Here is a 24781-nt window from a genome sequence, read left to right on the forward strand (position 1 = left end):
TCTTTAGATATCAGAGGATTCTCTCGGCTACCTCTAAGTGTGTGGTCTTAGGAGCATGCATGAACTGACTAAGAACACCTACAACATAAGCAATGTCTGGCCGGGTCATGGACAAATACATGAGCCTTCCCATAGGTCTTTCGAATTGCTTTACATCCTTGATAACCTCACCACAACAGTCACCCAATCTGTGATTTGGATCAATGGGAGAGTCAGATGGCTTAACCCCCCTAGTTTTCCTGAATCCTATAACAGATCTAGGATGTATTTCCTTTGAGAAATAAAGATCCTCTTTTATGAGCGGGCCACTTCAATTCCAAGGAAATACCGTTGGGGACTTAGATCCTTCACCTCAAATTGAGTGGCTAAGAGATCCTTTAGCTTATGAATTTCAACTTTCTAGTCACCTGTGATCACTATGTCATCAACATACACTATCAAGGCTGCAATCTTTCCTTCCCTCCTTTTCACAAATAGTGTATGGTCAGTTTGACACTGTTTGTAGCCAATCTGCTACAGAGCCAGATAAACCTTGCTGGACCAAGCTCTTGGTGATTGTTTTAGACCATACAAGGACTTCTTTAACTTGCACACTTTTTGCTTTTTGCCATGGGCACTAAAGCCAAGAGGTTGTACCATGTACACATCCTCCTCAAGGTTTCCATTTAGGAAGGCATTTTTAATGTCTAGCTGATGAAGATCCCAATCAAGATTTGCAACAAGAAAGAAAAGAACTCTAATGGAGTTCATCTTAGCTACTGGAGCAAAAGTCTCTACATAATCTACTCCATATACCTGGGTAAACCCTTTTGCCACCAACCTGGCCTTGTACCTTTCTACTATGCCATCAACGTTGTGTTTCACTGTGAACACCCACTTGCACCCTACCGATTCCTTACCCTCAGGAAGATCCACTAACTCCCACGTACCATTTTTATGTAAGGCATTTATCTCTTCTTGCATTGCATTTGTCCATTCAGGTACTAAGAGAGCTTCTGCCACATTTTTAGGGATAGGGACACTGCCAATGGAAGAAAGGAAATGTAACTCCGTTCCGGTTCGCTTGTTCATCGAAGCTTTAAGAACCCCCTATTTGCTAATATTGTTCTTTCATTCTTCCTAATAAAGGATATTTTCTATAAGGCAGCTAAAATTATAAAACCATTTTTTTTGTAGGGATTAAGAATTTAAGACCCTAACATGGATTGGTTTGGGCTTGCTTCAAAGGGCTTGGTACAAGGGTGGATCATAGAATTGGGAATGAAATATTATCTATTTGGAATAGTGCAATTAGGAAAGAAATAAAGAAATTGAAAGTTTGACATACTTCAATGTGTATGCTTCCTATATTTGATTTTATTGTTTGCATTTTCACTTTAAATATGTTTTATATGTTATGGTCATGTACTTTAATTTGAGTTGATAAGCTTTTTAAAATATTTAGTTTAAAATTAAAGTTGTATTTTTAATTAATATTATTTTAATTTATTTTTACATTTTTTGCAAAGTGTTTACATATTTTTTGAATTTTTTATTTAACTTGCCTTGCTCCTTAGGAACATTATGCCCTTTGCGCATTTTTCTTTTTTTATGCGTCTTGTGCTTTTAAAGCATTGGTCTAGGCTTGAACCCCGAGCTTGCTAGCCCGACCATCGGGTCTGGATCTTGAGCCTGAGCTTGACCCTTATATAAAGCCCGAAGCTTGGTCTGAATAGGAAAAAGCAAATTTTGTTATATTATTAATATACGTTTTTATTATATATTACTAATATTATAATTGTATTAGTAATAATAATTATGTATTGCTACATGCTAATATATATATATATATATTATTTCATTATATATTACTATTTACTAATATATGTTTTTATCATATATAATATTATTGGGCCGGGCTTATTTACAAAATACTGAGCTCAGCCTGAAAAGTAATCAGGCCTCATACTTACAGCCCAAGGCTGAGCTTGCGGGCTTAAAATTTATGCTTGAGCAATTGAGCCCGAGTCCACGGGCAAGCTTGCTGGGCTACCTGGCCAATGAACAGGTCCATGAATACATACATGAAAAGGGCAGCCCAGTGCACGGGGCTCCTGCCAATGCGCTGTCTGGGGGAGGGACAGATGTACAGTCTTACCCCTGCACACACAGAGAGGCTGTTTCCAAGATTTGAACCCTGGTCACCGAAGTTGCAATGGAGCAACCCAACCATTGCGCCAAGGCCCACCCTCATCCATAAATATTTACATACATACATAAATTTTAGGTGAGCTTGCCCATAGGTTTGGCTGTGGACTTGGGCTCAACTGCTCAAACATAAATTTATGTATGTATTCATTGAAGAAAGGAAAATGAATGACAAAGACAGAAATTTTGTGTAAGTTGGATATGATCTTAATACTCATGGTAGTAGCATTACAACCATGAAAATAGAAAATAAGAACATTATTTACTTGAAAGAAGTTTCTTCTGTGAGGCGATTAGAATGAACAAGGCACTGGGCCTACATTTCATTTTTAGGCATTTTCTCTAATCCTAGTTTTCTTAAATTGACAGCTCAGTTAAGGAATATGTGTATATTTTTCTGTTTCTGAAGTATTTGTCTCTCATGAATAGGCCGGTATGTGGCTCCAGAAGTTTTTAGAAATGAAGAATATGACACAAAGGTGGATGTCTTTTCATTTGCTTTAATTCTACAAGAGGTAAGGGTTTCTTCTTCTTCTTCTTCTTCTCCTCCACCTCCTCTCTCATTCTCTCTCTCTCTCTCTCTCTCTCTCTCACTTTCAAGGGTTATTTTCGAATGAGAATCTTCTAACATGGGAATTTCTTAATATTTGTAATGCATCATTGTTTCATTATTTCATTTCTGTAAAATGATTTACATTTTATTTTTCCCATCATGAATCTTATTGTATGAATTGATGAGAAAACTTATAGTAAAAATTAAAATTATGTATTTGTAGTGATTTTTTATTAGTCATGGAATAACTTTTATTAATTTTCAAATCCCGCAACCAGCACTTTGGGGAAAAAGGGGTCAGGGGGAAGTTATTAATGGTGCATAGCACCGAATACCCAAAAAAAAGAACAACTTTTATTAATTCAAAAGAAGATAATACATGAAGATTGTACAACTGATAGCTCCCACTGAGCCAGCCCAACCCTCAACAAGCAATCAAAAAAGCCCAAAAAGCTGCTCCCTATTAACCCTTTGTTTGGCTAGAGCATCAGCCAAACCGTTTGTAGCTCTACTAACCCATCTGAATGATTCACTTCTATTTGTAGTGATTGATGTTTATAATTTAATCTATTAGAAGCATAAAAACAATGGAATATGAAAAAACTTAGAGTTTTAATGAATTTATCATTGTCTAGTTTAATAAGCTAAAAATAAAACTACTATAACAATGTGGGCTGTTTCAGAATAAATACTTTTTTTTTTTGGTTTGATCAAAGTACATATATTGGTACATGATAGGGTTCAATCATTTTTTGTTATTCTGATGATACACTTCTGAACCTCCCTATTCTTTTCTCTGATTTATGACAACATAAATTATGACATCAGCATACTTGTCACTTGTCAAGGCATCGTGTAAGTGACAAGGGGCCCTTGGTTGGGTGCAGTGCCTGAAAGCCTTGACATATAGCAACAAGGTGCCCGTCTAGGTGCCTACCTAGGCAACAAGAATCTCAGGGCGAGAACTTTATTATATCTATCTTATAAATGTGTGTTAATTCACTTTATAATATCATTTATTCTTCATTTCAAAGTTTTACCAAGATTTTTGAGAAAAGAAAAAGAAAGATAGAGATTTTCCAAGTAATTGTGAAAACTATAAAGATAAAAGTTGTACATTGGATAAAAACATTAGAGCTCTTGCAAAGCTATTAGGTGATTGACATAATAAGAGTGTGAAATGAAGTGACACACTCTTCAAATGTAAAAGAAAAAAAGGTGATGGAATGGAAGCCCCAGCTAACAACAAAACAAGCTGAACTTTGATGGGAGCTCTTTAGGAAACCTGGGACTGGCATGTATTGGTGGTTTGTTTAGAGATTCCTCAAGTAAAGTGATGGTAATGTATTCAGGTCTTTGAGGAGTAGGAGATTTACTAAAGGCTGAGCTGTTAGCGCTGCTACAAGGTTTAAAACTTGCTAAGCAAGCAAACCTACAAAACTTGGAGGTCGAAGGGGACTCTAAACTAGTTATCTCTTGGACTACCACAAGGTGTAATGTTCCTTGGATTTATAGACATAGCCTAAGGGAAGTAGAAATCCTTGCAAGTGACTCAATGTCACTTTTTCTTGGATCAGAAATCCTGCAATGGGATATGGCTGACTCATTAGCCAAGCAGGGAGTCTACAGGCAGCAGTTGTTTTGGGTGTTATTGTAGTCTTTTTTTTGGGCTTGATTGATATCTTGCAACATATTGTAATTCTGTAACTTGATTTCTCACTTATTAATAAAATTAATTTTACTTGCTGATCAAAAAAAAAAAAAAAGAAAGAAGAAAGAAAGAAAGAATAGGTGGAAGGGTTACATTGGGATAGACTGTCTATATTAGAGATAAGGAAGCTAGAAGAACCCTTTCCAGAAGAGGAAATAAAGAGAGCAATGATGGGAATGAATAAGGCACCTAGGCCAAATGGATTTACTGTGGCCTTTTTTTATGAGGGGTGGTGGACCGTGGAAAGAACCTCATTCCCTTTAGGTGATTCTGTTTCCCACAATTTCCTAGAATCACCTAGATGACTATGAATATCAGTTATAAGAAAAATGCATGTAAAAAATTTGATAATTGCGTTCACTGAATATAGGGCTGCAAATCAGTTGAATGGAGCACCTGTTTGTGATATACCTTTGAGAAGCAGCACAAAGAGAACGAACTGTGGGAAAAAAGGAAGAAAACTCTTTATTCTTCTCTTCTTTAAATCATTGGGTATTTTACATCTAAGGATAAAATTCTTACATAATTGCATGTGTTTGGAACCGTGGGCGTTTATTGAATAAGCGCTGCCACATAGGCACCACTTCAGCCTTTCCCCCACTATGTGAATCCATACGCATAGGGACTTGCAAAAGTAGACTTCGGTTTATGTGCGTGCCTACTGTTGGGGGAAGCTTCATTTTAGCGCTTCCCCCAACAGGTAGGCATTTATTCACTGTTTTGCTGATGTGGCATCTAATGGTGCCTAAGTGTCAGTAAACGGGTTCATCATTGCTTTTCTTGGTTTTCCAAACAAATCAAGTACAAAGCATTTAGTCAATAAACGTCCACGGTTCCAAACACATACAATATATGATAGGGTGTATTTCATCAGTAAAAAAATTATTAGACAAAAATAAAAAGGGGTAGCAGACAACTAAAGGCACACCTTGCAAGTTCTATCCAATTGTATGACAAAATAAAACATTTATTTTATGCCTTAAACAGCTTTTAGAGTCTATTTCACTAATGATATATGATATAAGCTCTAGTAAATTTCTTGAAATTTGCTGGCTCAATATGGAATGCAAGGGTTGAAGTTTTGTCAGAAACCTCTTTACATTGTTGACTGGAAAACACTTTAAGGGATACAACCAACTACTCCAGGGTGACTGAAAAAGAAACTATTAATTCCAAGCATTTTCCTGCATATCTGTTGCTACTTCCCTCTCAGCTTTTGTCCAGGAAGTAAGATAAAGATTGCTGGCAAACTCCAATGGCAATCATGATAAAAGTCAAAATTATTCTTATGAGAGTCTTTGTGGATAACCATTCTCCTAATGACTTTGAACTGGATGCTTGTGGAGGCACCGTAGTATTACTCTTTTGCAAATCGTAATGTTTGGTGCAAATATTTTCTGCCTTTTCATTTTCATGGTTCAAATGCTGCCAACTTTTCAAAAGAAGGAAGAAAATAAATAAGAAATATTGCCAAGTCAAGAATTTTTACTTTATGTGGATAGCTATGCTATCAATGGTAACTTTGTTGGGTTTATATGCAAAAGAGGTGTGGGCCTGAGGAAATGTCATTTTATCTAAATTTGTATTTGCATTTGATCTCTTTTTTACTTAATTAAAATATTCTTCGCTTTTGTTTCTTACAATAGGTTTAGTATAGGAGTCACTTTAAATGTATAGAAGCCACTGAAGTAGTTCAACTTAATACACTGTAATTGACCACATTGCTGTTCGTATTCTTTTTTTAGTTAACTTGGCTGTGTTTTTAAGGTTCGTATATTCTGGATAAGGCTCATTTGCACTTACAAACCTAACTAATAATGCCTTGTGTTCTGTACTCTAGATGATAGAAGGCTGCCCACCATTTTTAACAAAGCAAGATGATGAAGTTCCTAAGTCATATGCTGCAAAAGAACGACCTCCTTTTAGAGCTCAGGCAAAGAATTATGTATATGGTCTAAAAGAGTAGGTGCTTCTATTGGCATGAGATTTTTGTTCATATTAGAAATGTTGTGACTTGAATAATGTTCTATGTATGTGCTGCAGCAGGCATTCCCTGACCATTATTTCCCCAAGTTGATCATTCCTTTGTTATTGATATGGCTTATTTTAACTTTGGTACCTATGCAATTGCATACGTATTTGACATATTTAATGTTAAGATCACAAAATCAAATATTTTTCTACTTACTCTGTCAAACAAAGAAATGTGCAACATAATAATAGAAATAACTAGAGGTTGTCTTCATTTAGTGCAGCAGCTGAGTCATCCCGGCTTTGGGGCATCAATGACATTCTATTCTTGCTAAGGGACCTGTCTTTCAAGTTCATTTCTGTTTGTTGTTCAGGAAATATTGTAGCTCATGAGGTAGATGTAGAGATCTGTGGGATCAAGGGGAGTTTCATGATTCCCCCCCTTGGCTCACTAGTCTTGTTTCTTTAAGGTTGTGTTTGGTTTGAAAGAAAAGGTGGGGAAAACACATCCTAATGGAATGACTTATAGTTTTAGTGGTTTGTCTTTCTGTTGATTGTCTGGTTGTTAGTATGATTTTTTGGTTTTCTATCAATGAATTTCCTTTTCGTAATAAAAACCTGGAGTAGATGTTGAATACTCTAAGAAACCAATATTCTACTAATGTTAATTTCTTGAGTATCCTCCTCAAAGTGAAATGTGGATATATGCAAACAAGACCAGCTTGAAGAATTTTGACTTGGAGTCCTTTTGCAGTAATTCTAATTCACTGGTTAGAAATTCTGATAGAATTCAGGATGTGGTGATTTCAGATACCCTAAATTTTGGAGCATAACCTGAATGATGATGTGAATAATAAATCTTAGTTGGTCTTTGACTGTCATTATTTTCTTGACCAGAAGTGAACTAAGTCAGAAGTTTAATTTGAACCCATTATTGTCTGCCTAAACTGTCATATTCTATCAACATTATTGAGCAAGAGCAAGAGATGAGAGGAGAAGAGAGGAGAGTTGAGTGGACTGAAAGCCCTCCAGAATATAGGGGGCGAGTGTAAGAGTTATTATTTATACTGGCTCAGTCGTACAATATAAACAAGAGAGAAATTACAACAATACCCTTGTGGTACTAAACCTGAGTACATAAAACAATTGTCAACACTCCCCCTCAAGTTGGAGCATAGATATCAATCATGCCCAACTTGTCACAAAGATCATGATGTCTGGAAAGGTTTAAACCCTTTGTAAAGATGTTTGCAAGCTGGTTCTCAGAAGTGACATAGGGAGTACACACTTCGCCTGTGATAACTTTCTCTCTGATAAAATGCTTGTCAACTTTGATGTGTTTTGTTCTATCATGTAGCACCGGATTGGCAGCAATGCTTATAGCTGCTTTGTTATCACAGAATAGAGTTATAGGTTTGGCCACTGGGAAACCCAACTCACCCAACAAATTCTTTATCCACATGCCTTCAGCAACCCTGTGGGCCATAGCACGATATTCAACTTCAGCACTAGATCTAGCCACCACCTTCTGCTTTTTACTCATCCATGTAACAAGGTTCCCTCCTATAAAGGTGCAGTAGCCACTGGTAGACTTTCTGTCACTTTGGGATCCAACCCAATTTGCATCTGTATAAACTTCAACTTTCAAATATCCATGCTTTTGAAATAACAAGCAAGTACCCGGATACTTCTTTAGATATCGGAGGATTCTCTCTGCTGCTTCAAGATGGGAGGACCTAGGAGCATGCATGAACTAATTGAGGACACCAGCAACATATGCAATGTCTGGGCGAGTCATAGAAAGGTATAACAATCTCCCTACAAGCCTTTGAAACTGTTTCACATCCGTGAGAGGTTCACCACGGCTGTCACCTAATTTATGGTCGGGGTCAATGGGAGAGTCAACTGGCTTCACCCCCATCTTCCCAGTGTCCTGAAGTAAATCTAGGACATATTTCCTTTGAGAAATGAAGATACCCTTCTTTGATCGGGCGACTTTAATTCCAAGGAAGTACCTGGCAGATCCTAGATCCTTCACTTCAAGCTGAGTGGCAAGAAAAAACTTCAACCTCTGAATTTCATCCTCCCAGTCACCAGTAACAATTATGTCATCCACATATACAATTAGAGCAACAGTTTTACCTTCTCTTTTCACAAACAATGTGTGATCTGATTGACATTGCCTGTATCCTTTCTGCTGAACTGCCACATGGAATCTGCTGAACCAAGCTCTTGGTGAATTTTTTAGCCCGTACAAGGACTTCTTCAACTTGCACACTTTTTGTTCATTGCCTTGAACCAGAAAACCAGGAGGTTGAATCATGTAAACTTCCTCTTCAAGGTCACCATTCAAGAATCTAATTTGCAGTGGCATGTGAGAAGCAACATGGAAAGCAGTGGCAGGGTTACCTGACGTAGATGCAAATGAGGTTGAGGGAGGAGCATCCATCTGACGAATTGCTCTACCATAGAGCTCTAAATGGTCACAGAAGGAATTCATAATATCCTCCCTCGGGTCAGGTCCAGTGAGATGTGTTTGAGTCACAATAGAAATGGGGGGCTGATTCTCCCGAGTAGCCATGTTGGCCATGTGATGTCTCTTTGTACCTTGCTGTCCGGACCTCTTATTCACCTCTGGACCTTGCTTCTTAGTCAGATCTTGAGCCCATTTTGGTTTCCCATGAAGATCCCAATAGGTATCTTTGGTGTGTTGGGGTTTCTAGCAATGTGTGCACCACAATTTGTCCTTATCTTCTGTTTTTTTCTGGAGATCTTTTTTCCTGGAGGAAGATCCCACACCAGTAGAGACACCCCCTTTTGCTACCAACACAACAACATCCCCACCAGGGCTGTTCATCAAATTTCTCCTGCTTTCTTCAGACTGTACAAGAGCTGAGAATTTGAACCCTGATAGATTCATACATAGGATTCAAACCATGTAAGAATGCAAACACCCTCTGCTGGGAGACAAGTTGCTTGTACTTTTTGGCATCCTCATCACACTTCCAATCCACACTCTGGTAGTGATCCAACTCTTTCCAGACAGAGGTCAAGTCAGAGTAATAAACTGAGAAACACCTCTCCCCCTGTCTACAAGTAGATGATGCTGCCTGCAGTTGATAAATTTTGGCATAGTGTCGCAATTCTGAATATGTAGACTTTGCTTGTTCCTAGATTTCATTTGCAGTTTCAGCCCACATGAAATTCTTCCTTAATTGAGGTTGCATGGAAACCAAGAGCCAAGACATAACAATACTGTTCTCCTGATTCCATCTATCATATTCAGCACTCCCAGAGGATGGTTTTTTTATCCTCCCATTAATATAGCCTATCTTCCCCCTTGCAGTGATGTATAATTTGATCCCTCTTGACCACTCTAGGTAATTTAAACTATCAAAAGGGACAACAGCCATAGGAAATGATAGGTCACCCCCACCCATTCCATTCAGCATTGAGGAAACTCCAGATGTGGCTGAATCTTCACTGCCCATGATATCAGAATAAAAACGAAACAGCAACCAAATGAGCACTGCCGTACAAGGCTATTGCAGAAATAGGTCCTTTTGACCTCCGGTTTCACTGGGAGCAAAATCAGAACACTGCTGTTGTAGTACTGGAACAGGTCCTTCTGACCTACGGTTTCACTGAGAACAAAAAAACTGAACACTGCTGTTGCAGTACTGAAACAAGTCCTTCTGACCTATGGTTTCACTGTGAACAAAGTTTGAACACTGCTGTTGCAGTACAAGAACAGGTCTGTATGACCTACGATTTTGTAGGAATCAAAAACAAAGCACTGCAGTTGCAGTACATCACTAGGTTTGAATGACCTAATCAGTAGGCCTGATAGCCAACCAGTCAATGAGATCAACAGGGTAGCCGAACAGTCAATCAATAAGATTAATACAATATCAGCTTCAGGGCATCAACAGTCCATAATACAAAAAAAAAACAGCTGAATACAGTTACTTTGTTAAGGAATACAGTCAATCAACAGTCCATCAATCGGCTGAACAGACAATCAGTAGGGCAGCCGAACAGAAGATGACCAGTACCTCTTTTAGTTTCAGATGATAGTCTCTCTGTAAACCAGAACTCTCTCTACGAACCTCAAACAATAGCCTCTCTATAGTCGAGCAGACAAGAGGTACAACTTTTGGGCGGGAAGATGAAAAGACTCTGTTACTTCTGGGTCGAACTGATTACACCAGATTAGGAGTTCGATGGAGACAGCTTTGGGAGATGAAAGGTCACTATAACTTCTGGGTCGAACTAGATGCAACAGCTTAGCATTTCGAGAGATGCAGCTCTGGGAGATGGAGAGACCCTCTGCACGACATTGAACAGCAGGTTTGCTTGACACCACCCTTGAGGCCTGGACGACTTGCTCTGATACCATGTTGAGCAAGAGCAAGAGATGAGAGGAGAGAAGAGAGAGGAGAGGAGAGTCGAGTGGACTGAAAACCCTCCAGAATACAGGGGGCGAGTGTAAGAGTTATTATTTATACTGGCCCAGTCGTACAATATAAACAAGAGAGAAATTACAACAGTACCCTTGTGATACTAAACCTGAGTACACAAAACAACTGTCAACAAACATCTTAGCCTTTCTCCTGTTATCAGTTCTCTCCTCTTACTGCTTATTCCAGTTGCTCTGGAAGCTTTTGAGTGAAGACTAGATTATAAACATGAACTGTACTCTTACAATCGCAGAGTCACTTGTCTATAATAATTATTTTGCAAAAGAGGAAATAATGGAAGGAGAAATAAAATTGTAGAAAAGAGGATTATTTGTAGCCTGATTGAGTTTCCCATAGTATACTTTTTCTTGTAGGTGCATCATTGGACTGGTTTCTTGTGATGTTTATGATTTAAGCTTCTGATTGAACAAGGTTTGTGCAGTAAAAGGTGGACTGGCTACCACCTTATGGTTATTTTGCCTGTTTGCTAAATCTATTTGGGAGTGGGCTTTCTCCCTTTTTGGGTGTAATTGGAACCCCCCTTTGAATGCTCTAAGTCTATTCTCTTCGTCCTATTTCAATTGGCCTAAGAAAAGAGGGATGATTATGTGGAGATGCATCAGGGCAGTAGTTTGTTGGTCCTTTTGGGAAGAAAGGAACTCTCGTATATTCTCAGACAAGGTAAGAACAGCTGAGAGCTTAACAGAATTGATCACATAAGGGTGGTTCACTGGCTGAATTCATTGGACCTTTTTACAGGCTTTTCCATGACTTTCTTAGAAATTGGAAAGAGATAGCAAACTCTTGCTCAGGTTAAGAGGATTTCATGTCCCATTTGGACTTCCCCACCCTCTGGGTTCATAAAACTAAACTTTGATGGGTGTAGTTTTGGAAATCCAAGGCCGTCTGGGATTGGGGGTGTATTCAGGAATGAGGAAGGGTCTATTCTAGCCTTGTATTCAGGCCCAATTACAGAAGGTGACTCTCTTAGGGCCGAGATCTTTGCGGTTTTGGAAGGAATCCAAAGAGCAAGAGAATTGAACATTAGAAGATTGGTCCTTGAAGGTGATTCGGAGGGTGGTGTGTTAGATGGCTAAAGGAGTGTGGAGCTATAGCAATGAAAGGAGAAGATTCAAATGGCTTGCTAGGGACATTGAGGTGAAGCACAATGAAAAGAAATGCCAACTCATTGTGTTAGTCGAGCAAGGGGTGAATAGGGTGTCTTTGTTTTGGGCTAATTTCTAATCTCTCTTTGTAATTTGTTGGTGGGGAGTTAAGTCATTTTACCTCCCCTATATCTTGTAATTGCTTCCTTCTATTTTTAATAAAGCTGATTGTTATTGATAAAAAAAATCTTTTTTTTTTTTTTAAGTTTCATTAGTTATTTTCCTTTAATATCATTATTTAAGGTGGCCAAAAGATATAACCTTAGAAACAAAGGCCTCTTTTAATTTCTTTTTTCTTCCAGGTAATGTAGATTCTTTAGATGCTAGCTATTATTTTTGCTAATGAAAGAAAAATTATATTAAAATAAGTAGAAATCACTAATTGCAGTTTTGGATACTTTCTTTGTGAAGAGAAAGAATAAGAAGGGTTTCAGCAGTAGAGAAGAAAAGAGGAGAAGAAAAGGAGTAGGATGTCAATCAGAATTGAATTAATTATGGCCGCCAACCTCTCTTTGTATTATATACTCAACTTAAAAGAATAAGAGATTACAATAATGCCCTTAGTAGGGTGGCTACTTAAGCAGCTGAACAGCTACAACTTAAAAACATAAACTAATGGGCCTAAAGCCCAACAACTTCCTAACTTAACAACTTAAAAATAAGAAATGAATAACTGGGCCTAATAACTAGAAATTGACCCAACTCAACACTCCCCCTCAAGTTGGGAGTAAATGTCACACATTCCCAACTTGCGTAGATCATGCTCTAGCTTGTTTCTTGCAACACCTTTTGTGAGAACATCAACAAGCTGCAGATCGGGAGCAATGTATGGGAGACAAACTTCCCCAAAAGTCACCCTTTCTCTGATGAAGTGTCTATCCACTTCAATGTTCTTTGTTCGGTCATGCTGAATTGGGTTATGGGCAATGTTAATTGATGCCTGATTATCACAGTACAACATCATAGGTTCTTCTACCTTTACACCAATCTCTCCTAACAAGGAATGGATCCAGAGAAGTTCTGAAACTCCATGTGCCATGGCCCTGTATTCTGCTTCTGCACTTGATCTTGCCACCACTGTCTGTTTCTTACTTTTCCACGAGACTAGGTTACCCCCAACAAGGGTGCAGACTCCTGAAGTAGATTTCCTGTCATCAAGGCATCCTGCCCAATCAACATCTATATAAGCCCCTAGCTTCAACTGTCCATGATTAGCAAATAGTATGCCTCTACTTGGGTGTCCCTTCAGATAAGCAAGAATCCTGTCAACAACCTCCCAATGCTAGACTCATGGGGCATGCATGTATTGACTCACCACACTCGTTGCATAGGAGATGTTTGGTTTTGTCATACACAAATACATCAACCGCCCCACAAGTCTCTGATATCTCCCAATGTCCTTTACTAGCTCACCTTTTGATGCATTAATTCTGTGATTCTGATCAATAGGAGTACTAACTGCCTTTTTTCCAAGCTTCCCAATTTCTTGTAGAAGATCCAGAACATACTTCCTCTGAGACATGAAGATTCCATGTTTTGATCTTGCAACTTCAATGCCCAAGAAGTACTTAAGCTCTCCAAGATCCTTAATTTCAAATTCCCTATGTAGATTCTTCTTCAAACTGTCAATCTCACTTAGGTCATTCCCTGTGACAACAATATCATCCACATAAATAATTAGGATTGACACCAAGGATCCCCTCCACTTCACAAACAAGGTATGGTTAGATTGAGTCTGAGAGTAGCCAAAAGCAACCAAGGCCTTCTTGAACCTGTCAAACCATGCTTTGGGTGACTGCTTTAAACCATAAAGTGACTTCTTAAGTCTGCATACCTTTCCCTTTTCAGCACCACTGTAGAAACCAACAGGAAGATCCATATACACTTCCTCTTGCAGATCTCAATTTAGGAAAGCATTCTTCACATCAAGTTGAAACAGGGGCCAAGAGTATGTGGCAGCAAGAGAAAGAAGTATCCGAACAGAAGTCATCTTTGCAACTGGTGCAAAGGTTTCTAAGTAATCAATGCCATAGGTCTGTGTGTACCATTTTGCAATAAGTCTGGCCTTATACCTTTCTATACTTCCATCTGCCTTATATTTGACTGTGTAAACCCATCTGCATCCAACAGTCTCCTTGCCCTCAGGTAGATCCACAATCTCCCAGGTTTGATTCTTAATTAAGGCTTCCATCTCTTCTTGCATAGCTGTCTTCCACTCAGGTTTGGAGAGAGCCTCACTAACACTCTTCGGTATAGATACAGAGTCAAGAGAGGAAAGGAAAGCACGGTAGGAAGGAGAAAGTCCATTGTAGGATAAATATTGTGAAATACAATGAGCAATACACTTTCTCTTCCCTTTTCTGAGAGCAATAGGAAGGTCCGGGTTATCTATAATGGGATTAGTAGAATCAATGGAAACTAAAATAGTAGAGGGATCAAGAGGAATACCTGAATCCGTGTCAGCTGAATCTGGAGTCTCCAAGGAACCGACAGGAAGTGATGTGAGTTCTGCTGCAGTGGAATCAACCTCCCTGTGAAGTCTCTGTCGTAAGTAACGCTGAGAAGTAGGACGTAAGGGAGGTGGTAAGGTAGGTGACATAGGAGGATCAGACACAGGAGTGGACATAGGAACTGGAACCGGAAGAGGGATAGACCGCTCACTCACTTCCCCAAAACACTCCCCCTAAGAAGGATTCTTCGAGAAGAAGGATGTGGACTCAAAAAAGGTGACATTCATAGTAACATACCGACTCCCAGAGACTAGATCATAGTAGTAGTGCCCTTTCTGATTTTCTGCGTATTGAAGGAAGACATACTTCTTTGCCTTAGGGTCAAGCTTCGAACGATGATGACCAAGAATATGTGCAAAGTAAACACACCCAAACACTCTGAGAGGAATATGGAGCATTTCCCCCTTAGGAAAAAAGGAGACTGAATGGGGTGCTGAATCCAAGTATACGGGAGGGCACCTTGTTAATCAAAAAGACTGTTGTGAGAACTGCATCACCCCAAAAACGAACTGGAACTGTAGATGTGATCATCATGCTTCTTGCAATTTCAACAATGTGCTTGTTTTTCCTTTCTGCAACACCATTCTACTGTGGACTGTAGGGACAACTGCTCTGATGGATAACACCATATTCTAACAGATATGAAGCAAGATATTCTTCAAAATATTCCCTGGCATTGTCTGATCTGAACACCTTTATTTGCATCCCAAACTGTTAGCACCATCTAGTGAAATTGCCTTACCAAGGATGGTACCTCATATCGGGATCTCATTAAGTAAATCCAAGAATATCGAGAAAAATCATCCACAAATAAGAGAAAATATTGATAACCACCCATAGAAGGAACATGATAAGGTCCCCACACATCAGAACGAATAACATCAAAAGGAGATGAACATCTTGTATTACTAGCTTTAAAGGAATGTCTACAATGTTTTCCAAGTTGACAACCTTCACACTCCAGACTTGACAAATTAACAGACTCAAAAAGCTTTGGAAACAAGAAACTAAAAGAAGAAAAAGACAGATGACCTAAACGATTATGCCAAAGCATAATCTGACTCACAGACCCTGGCTCACTATCCCTACTGACATGATGACCTTGATGAGGAGGAAGCACATCCAGGAGGTAGATTCCATTCACTTCACGACCACTCCCAATCGTCCTCTTTGAATCCAGATCCTGCAAAATACAATGACCAGGAGAAAAAATTATTGAACAATTCAGGTTCTTAGTCAAACTACTAACAAATAACAGGTTAATACTCAATTTGGGAACATGAAGAATAGAGGGAAGGGAAATGAAATCATTAATCTTGACAGACCTCTTCCCAGCAATGGGAACATGAGATCCATTAGTTGTGGAGACTCTGTCTCTGCCAGAAAAGAGCTGGTAAGAGGAAAAGATAGTGGAACTATGGGTCATGTGCTCCGAGGCTCCAGAATCTATAATCCAACGAGGCCCCTCCTTACTTGTAGTCGAAACATAATTTGCAGTGGCATGTGATCTACCTGTTTGAGCAAAGGAAGTAGAGTGTGCTTCACCAGAACCACTTGTACTTGGCTGTGCACCTACTACTGAATTAGAATCGACTGTATCTCGCTGATTTAGGAACTGCCCATATCTCTCAAGTTTGACCCTCATTGCAGCAGTTGCAACGGACTCTAGAGTAGCAGTGGGAGGGGCCGGTATGTCACCAGTGACTACCATGTGAGCATTTCCCTTCTTATTTTTGAGTCTATTCGACACCAGATGAGGATGAAGTTTCCAGCAAGTATCTCTTGTGTGTTTAGGCTTCTTACAGTAGTCACAAATCAAATCCTTTTTGTCTTCCTTCTTGACTTCGCTGCCACCCCAGTCTCCACTTTGTTTAGGTCTCACAGTGCTAACCATGGCTGATTGATCAAAAACAGAATTTTTCATCATCACATTTCTCTTGCTCTCTTCCCCTGACACAAAGGCATATGCCTAGGAGAGAGTAACACTGTCCTTGGAAAGAATGTGCTGTCGTGCAGTATCATACTCGGGATTAAGGCCAGCAAGAAACCCAAAAACCCTATACTTCTCTAGGAGTTTTTGATAGGCAGTTGCATCCTTAGTGGATTCCCAAACAACTATCTCCAGATAGTCAATCTCCTGCCACAGGGTTTTAAGGGCTGGAAAGTAAACAACAATAGGTCTATCTCCCTGCCTTATAGCAATAATCTGATTTCTCAATTGAGAAGTCCTAGCAACATTCTCCCTCTGTGAATAGGTTTTTGCAACCCCATCCCATATTTTCTTAGCTGTATTTGCCCACAAAAAAAAATTACTTATATGGGGCAGCATCGAATTACACAGCCAAGTCATCACTATATAGTTTTCCTATACCCACTGGGAGCTGTTAGTTTCGAGTTTCACTTCTTCACCAGTGATATACCCTAATTTCCCACGAGCACCAATGGCCATCTTTGCAGATTGTGACCATTCTAAGTAATTTGAACCATCCAACTTAACTGTAGTAATGGTTCCAACCTCAAAAAGGTCTCTGGCACCTCCTCCCACTGGTTCCATTTCACTCCCGGGCTTGTTTTCAACTCCGTTACCCTCCATAATTATCAAAAAGGGGATAAAAGGTTACTGTAATATGCAAGAATATCAAATAAATCACTTTTGGTACCAACAACACCCTTTTGGTGCCTTAGATGGTCATCTCACAAAAGATTCCTTTTTTGCAGGACGGGAGAAGAGAGAGAAGAGGCAGCCGCTCTCTCCAGAAACCTCCAAAACAGGTAGGACTTGAACCACCCCCCTTAGAAAACTCCAAGGAACCCTAAAAAATTAGGGCACCACTTCCTAGGTCAAAATTGAAGTGTTCAACAGAAACATGACTCTCCCCCTTTCTCCGGTTTCTCCTGATTTTGATGGGAAACCCTAGACCAGCTACAGGGCAAACAAATCCACCAAAAATCCAAAAACTGGGCTTACCTAAGATCTTTGATCAGCCTCTTAAATCACCATGCAGTCGGTCGATCTAGGGCCGCATGATAGAACAACTCAAGGAACCTTTGGCCTGCTCTGATACCAAGTAGAAATCACTAATTGCAGTTTTGGATAAATTCCTTGTGAAGAGAAAGAAGAAGAAGGTGAAGAGTTTCAGCAGTAGAGAAGAAAAGAGGAGAAGAAAAGTAGTGGGATGTCAACCAGAATTGAATTAGTTATGGCTGCCAACCTCTCTTTGTATTATATACTCAAATTAAAAGAACAAGAGATTACAAGAATGCCCTTAGTAGGACGACTACTTAAGTAGCTGAACAGTTACAACTTAAAAGAATAAACTAATGGGCCTAAAGCCCAACAAATTCCTAACTTAACAACTTAAAAATAAGAAATAAATAACTGGGCCCAATAACTAGAAATCGACCCAACTCAACAAAATAGAAGACTATAACAATGAAAGGGGTAATAAGAAATCACGAGCAACACACTAGAATTCTAAGGAAGTGGTGGATTCTTCTGTTCATAAGCCAGTTGTCAATTATCTTTGGTCACCACCAATTAGAGGTTTTGTTAAGCTTAATTTTGATGGTAGCAGTTTTGGTAATCCTTGACCATTAGGTATTGGTGGTGTATTTAGAGACGAGGAGGGCCAGTTGGGGTGGGAGACTCCCTGAGAGCAGAAGTGTTTGGCAGTAGTAGAAGGGCATTCAAAGGGCAAAGCTAATGAACATTCGCAAGCTATTTGTGGAGGGAGGCTCTAAATTGGTGATTAGCTGGTTACAAGATGGGGGGATGAAAATGTGGCTCTTTAATAATGAGAGGAGGAAAATCAGGTGGCTAACTACTCAAGAGAAATGGATATAAATGTTGGGTGGGTTGAGAGAAAGTGCTAATTCGGTAGCAGAAGCCTTAGCCAAACAGGGGGTGGGGAGAGGTTCTCTGTTCTGGGCACAATTGTAAGGGAATTGGTTGTTGGGGGAGATAGGAGGTTTTATCTTTCAGTCTTTGTCTGTGTTTAATTTTCTGTACATTTTCTTCCTACTTTAATTAATAAAATGCTTGAGTTATTGATAAAAAAAGCACAACTTGAAAGTTGACCAATACCACCCACACTTCAAAATAGACTGCTATTCCAAGTGACCACAATGTCATTTTTGAATACCCTTGATTGCTTGCTTCAATTATTTTCTCATGTTCATCTCATCACATTGGTTAACTTGACAGGTAATTTTCATTTCTGAAAAAACTTTATTATAATATTTTGTATACAGGCTAATTGAGGAGTGCTGGAGCGAGGAGCCTTCAGAGAGACCAACATTCAAAACAATAATTATCAGACTGGATGAGATAAATAATCTTTTTCATAAAAGGCGTTGGAAGGTTTGTACTATATCCAATTCACTGAAACTGGGAAAGAAAAAAATGATTATTCCACTTGTGTATGATAGTGTAATAATGAGAGTATTTCCTAGTACTGCATACATGACTGTATACTCATCATTCTCGACTTACAATTTGTTAGTCAGATGACTCACATCTTGGTTTGGTCTCAAAACCACTTTTCCAGGTTATAAAAGGTTATGGACCATGATTGGATTAATTGATTAGATATTAGGGATCATGAAACAAGCAATCCCTGCGTCATGTTTAATAGGAATTTGTGGTTGAGCTTTAATGTTCTAGTGCATGGTTGGGGTAGGGGGAAGTTGGTTATGACTTGTTATTTGGTACGTATTTTGGGGCATGGCAAGGAAGTTGGGTATGACTTGTTATGTGGTGCGTATCTTGGTAGAAATTGGTATTGTTATAGACTATGGGTGCACCCTTTTTTATGGTAAAATAGATAACGAGTAGTCCATATGTACCAATGTGATTATGATTGTTGAACTCCCTTATTGTGTGCAGGTTAGACCATTAAGGTGCTTTGAGAACATTGAGGCCATGTGGAAGAAAGATTCTTCTGATCCCAGCAGTTCTTCTTCCAATTCTACAAATGGATGAGTTACTTCATTCCACCTGCTTTTTATGGCAATTGTATCAGGAAACTTTTGCTTTCCAGCTTGGTGTAAATGTAAGAAATCTTGGCAGATGCCTGGCTTATTGCTCAAACAAATGGTCCTCTCGTTGATGTGCAATTTCTGTTCAAAGTGTAAGTCTCCCTTTGAATTTGCTGGGCCAAGAACAACAATGTACATGTCATTGGGATACCATTATTGTTCGTTTAAACTGATGTGTAAGCATGATTTATGCATTTATAGATTTATGGAAGAAAATGCCAAGTGAGTGTATTATGGTAAGTATAATATCCATTATTTCGTACAGACCTAGTTTTGTGTTTTCATTTGGTACTTCTAACATTTGGTAGTCTTTGGACTACTATAATTAAGACACCAATGGTAAGTATAAAATCTATGCCCATTTTCACTAATACAACCTGTTCAATATGTAATCCTTGCATGAAAAAAAGTGGATGAACCAAGTGCAAGATTGAATTATTTGAAAATAATCCATTTGTTTGATGGTTGGAGAAATCCAATCAATTTCTTTTCTGGACTAGAAGATCTGCATCGGGTCCACATCACTAAATCTTTTCTCATTAACCATATACATCACCTGACATGTTGCAATTTGGGGTACCCCATGACTTGTAGTTTATTTTTTATTTTAAAGGAAAACTATTGCAAACTATCACGCAGAAATACGGACTCTGAGAAAGGCATGATGCATTACAATCCCATAGAGGAAAATTAAAAGAGGAACTACGATACTCTTGATAGATAGCTATACTAGCAAATATGTCTGCACAACTATTGGCTTCATTTCATGATAACAGTGATCCAGACTTGCCAAGGTCTATTCAGAAGTTCAAGAGCACTATGAAAAAGGAGAGTAGCTTTCCAATAATTAATGAGAGGGGAAAATCTATGATACGGGAAAGGTATGGTATGGAAAGAATTTTGACCAATCAAAACCCACCCATGAATTTCCTATATCATATCTTTTCCATATCATAGTCGAACCCGAGATTGGAGTTATGAGGGCCTGAATAATTAGTCCCATTCGAGAATGTGGTTTCTGTATCCTCTGTGACTGTCCCAGGACAATGTGATTCTATCCAAGATGGACCGGCCATAATTCAGCCACATCCATTGTCATACGGCCTACATAGATAGTAAAGCCCACCCATACTCCAGTTTCCAGAGCAGCCTTGAATTATCTTCTAGCACCAGCTTTCCCAGGACATAACTGTTCCATCATTGTTTAGTTTGATCCAGGTGTTGAGGGGTGGTTGTCATTCATTATTTCATCAAGCTTTACTACATAGATAGTAAAGCCCACCCATACTCCAGTTTCCAGAGCAGCCTTGAATTATCTTCTAGCACCAGCTTTCCCAGGACATAACTGCTCCATCATTGTTTAGTTTGATCTGTTGAGGGGTGGTTGTCATTCATTATTTCATCAAGTCTTGCCAATGCTTGAAGAATTAACATTAGTGTGAGCCATGTATAATGATAGATTTTGACCCCCCAAAAAAAATGTATAATGCTATACTATCTGTATGTGGGCCTTGGTACAATGGTTGGGTTACTTCATTGTAACTTGGGCGGTTAGGGTTCAAATCTTAGAAACAGCCTCTCTATGGAGAGGTTTGGTTTCGTGGGTGTTTATTGAAAAAATTCTACCATATCAGTGTCACATAGACTTTGGCATTTATTGCATATGAAACTACTGTTTAGTTTCATGGTTCATCAAATAAACACAAAAAAAACTGAAACATTTTGATTTTTGTGCATGGGACATTTCGGGAAACGCCAAATTATTATTTTCCCCAATGCCCCATCATTTCTTGAAATGAAATACTTATGTGGCACACTTTTATGGGGTGTTAATCTGATGCAAAAAGTAAAAAAAAAAATGTTTGAAGTCATGTCCAATCAAATAACAAAAATAATAAATGTTTAAAATGAAATTATACAAATAATTAAACATTTAAAACAATAAATGGCTCATCTATAAAGACTCACAGAAACATATACTATATGTACAAGGATAAGATTGCGTACATCTCTCCCTTTTCAGACCCCACATTAGCAGGAACCTCGTACACTGGACTGCCCTTTATGTATAATGATAGACTGCCGATTGGATTTGGTGATTAATGGATCTAGTATTAGGAAATTTGGCCATTGAAAATTAGTTCATTTCGAGATTTCCTAAGGATCCATATTGTATTGCAAAAAAAGTGGTGTTCTGCTGATAACTTAAATCAATATGGTGGTGATAACTTAAATCAGTATGGTGGTTGACAGGTTCACTATGATCCAAGATGGTGGTTGACTAGAATAGAATATTGATCCTTTTAGTGGCTCAAAACCGAAAAATTCGGTATCAAGCGTATGGATACTTTGAAGTTTGAACTATGATCATGAACCCATTTCTGAATGATATCACCTTAGGCTATGTTTGGTTTGGTTTGCAAACTAAAAACAGCCTCGAAGAATATCCACCTAGAAAACCAGTGTCGTCCCAGTCATCTGATGTGAATTTTTACAATTCATTCTTGCCGGGTTCTGGTATGAGTATGGGGTTGGGGTTCCAGACTCAATCCACCAAATACTCGGTACTAATCGTGAATTTAAAAACGGGACTATCTGAATTTGGTGCAAGTCCAATTTTTTCTTTGATAAAGAAATCCCTACTTGATATAAAAAATCACTATATTGGCCTCTTTGTTGCCTTGCGGTTACTCAACTGGCCTTTATTACACTTACTAGTCTATTTCTGCCATGCTGAGAAATGGCGATCAATCAAAAGCAGTCATCATGTGGCTTCAGATCATGGTTTTTAAAAACGAACTGGTGATCGAATTGGTCAGGGGTTTGGTTATCGGTTCGAATGATTCGACCTGAATGGCTGGTCTATTCTGACAAAAAATAAAAAATTAGAAAACGGTCAAAAACTATTTGAATGGTTAATCGACCGGTTCAGCGGTACTGACCAAAATCAACGGTTTTAGGGGAAAAAGCAGTTTTAGAGGAAAACGAAACCAATCAGGTGATCGGTTCCCGGTTTTCTGGTCTGGTCCGGTTTTGAAAACAGTGCTTTAGATAGATAGGATAAAGGTTCATGGCCTTTAGTTCACATTCATCTCTATATCTACCATTCGACCAGTGATATTAACTATCTGAAGATTCAATTATTATATGCAGAAAAATGCCCAGAAAAGGGTTTGATTTTGACACGAGGCAAAGGTCTCTTTTGTCTAAAAACCCCATGAATCGAGTATGGGTTTGCAACCGTACAATTAGTTCTGTGGAATTTTCAAGGATAACTTGGATCTATTGATATGGGTAGGGGTTAGTTTCCCCACTTTGGCACTGAGTCCTTTACCAAATTACCATGCAGAAAAGTTACTCATTTCCATTCTTTGGAAAGTTCAAGAGCTATTACTGAAAGGGGAATACTACAACACACGGTTTCTATGGGCTAATATAGACAAGGATACAGCAGACATGGATGATATAGAGAATCCCTGAACTTGAGGGCACTTGGATAGACCTTTGAGAGAGAGTTCACAACTACTGGCTTTAAAGTAGAGACTTTTGGCCAACATTATTAGGTGGAAGGTTTGATTACCTACATTTCATTGGAACATTGTTTAGGCACAGAAATCCACAATCGAATGGTAGTCCCATAATAAGCAATTAGGTATATGTCATAAATATATGATGATGAAAAGTTTCATGGATTAGAAAAAAAAGGGTTATTCTCTAGAGTCCTTTCAAATGTGTGCAATAAAAAAAAAGGAACACACTCCATACCTAATCCACCTTACCTAATTTCTTGAAAGTCTTTGTACTTCATCCTTATTACTATTATTCCACTCTGCATTAATTGTTGTTCATAATTTAGATTGGTTCTCCATTGAGCTATAAATTGTCCTTCTGACTATCAGAAGGATTGGGCCAGCTATAAATTGTCTCTTCTCCATTTAGATTGGTTCTCCATTTGATCAAGACTGCAATTTGGGCCAGATTAATCTAAACCCAGCCTGAAAAACTAGGATTGGGTTGAAGTTTGGGTTAGGTTTAGAGTTGAAAAGTATGAATCCAATTTAACTTTGAGTTGAGTTATGATTGAGGCCTTGATGAATCTGACCCAACCGGCTAGTATTATGTAAATATGTATTCATGTATGCACATATATATGTGTATTTACTTTTCATGGATATATGCATATACAACTATATGTATATATGTATTTTTCTCAAAAAGAGGTAGAGGGGCCAACCTGAGACCAGCCTGAAGTTTTAGGGTTTGGAGTTCAACATTTGGGTTAGTTAGAATTGATCTCAACCCGACCTAATCCAGCCCGTTCTGCACTCCTAATCTGATTTGATGGAGGTCTTATATTTTACAGAATGCTTAAGTATTCAAATATGTTATATAATTTTCAATATGCTGCTGCTGCTTATTAACAAGCATTACTCATGATAATCTTTATAGTTACACAATTTTCATTAATTTTCCTTATAGGAACCGTTTGGGAAGACTGCAAATATAAGTCTATTTAGTGCAAAGCCTTGTATGATATCATGATATTTCTAAACCTTATATTTGTCTATAAACTTTTCCCAAACTGAGCCTTAGATACATAGATAATAGGCAAAATATTTAAATTAAACCTTCCAAAAGAATTTCATAGAATTCGATGAGGAGACTAATGCATGACCCCCCTCCAATTCAAATCTTCCATTAGTCAAGTGACCCTTTGAACAGGCCAAGATTTCAGTTGGCAGTCCATGTCAGCTCTATATCAGACTCCATGCCAAAAACCGTGTTTCTTTTGTCACATGGTGAGGCCAACATAAATGGAGCCTTTCTAGCTACCACATGCAGGATTGCTGGATTCACAAAAGATTGTGGTCCAAAGCTCAAACTGAACTATTAACAAGGGCCCTACCTTCAGTGGGTTTGTAGGAGAAAGGTCCTCCACCCAAGTATACCCACCAGCTTCGATCCTTGAAAACCACATCTTGTCCTAGTTCAGAAAGGGCTGGTCTATCTGAACTGCCCCATTACAATCTTGTCTAGGACCCATCATATGCTGTGCCCTGACTTCTCATGTGATGCCAACATGTACGGTCCTTTAGTTCTTGCAAAAGGACATAACCATTCCTATTCAATTGTCGCATTATATTTATGGCTACAGCATGCATGGTTCTTTTGTATTTTCATGGTTG

The 24781-nt window shown here is 38.7% G+C and overlaps 1 protein-coding gene across 1 annotated transcript in view; it reads left to right on the forward strand.

Moving 5' to 3' along the window:
* The window catches only part of LOC104608414 (serine/threonine-protein kinase 12), a 41499-nt gene extending 21666 nt beyond the window's left edge, over positions 1-19833 (forward strand). Inside the window, exons 9-12 of the mRNA XM_010274400.3 lie at positions 2617-2702; positions 6292-6413; positions 18810-18918; positions 19444-19833. Coding sequence (XP_010272702.1) covers positions 2617-2702; positions 6292-6413; positions 18810-18918; positions 19444-19539 — 413 coding nt within the window. The 3' untranslated portion in view covers positions 19540-19833. The remainder of the gene's footprint in view (positions 1-2616; positions 2703-6291; positions 6414-18809; positions 18919-19443) is intronic.
* The last annotated feature ends 4948 nt before the right edge of the window (positions 19834-24781 follow it).

Source organism: Nelumbo nucifera, chromosome 6 (assembly GCF_055504915.1).
Source record: "Nelumbo nucifera cultivar China Antique chromosome 6, China Antique-T2T, whole genome shotgun sequence".
In the NCBI taxonomy this organism is placed as follows: Eukaryota; Viridiplantae; Streptophyta; class Magnoliopsida; order Proteales; family Nelumbonaceae; genus Nelumbo; species Nelumbo nucifera.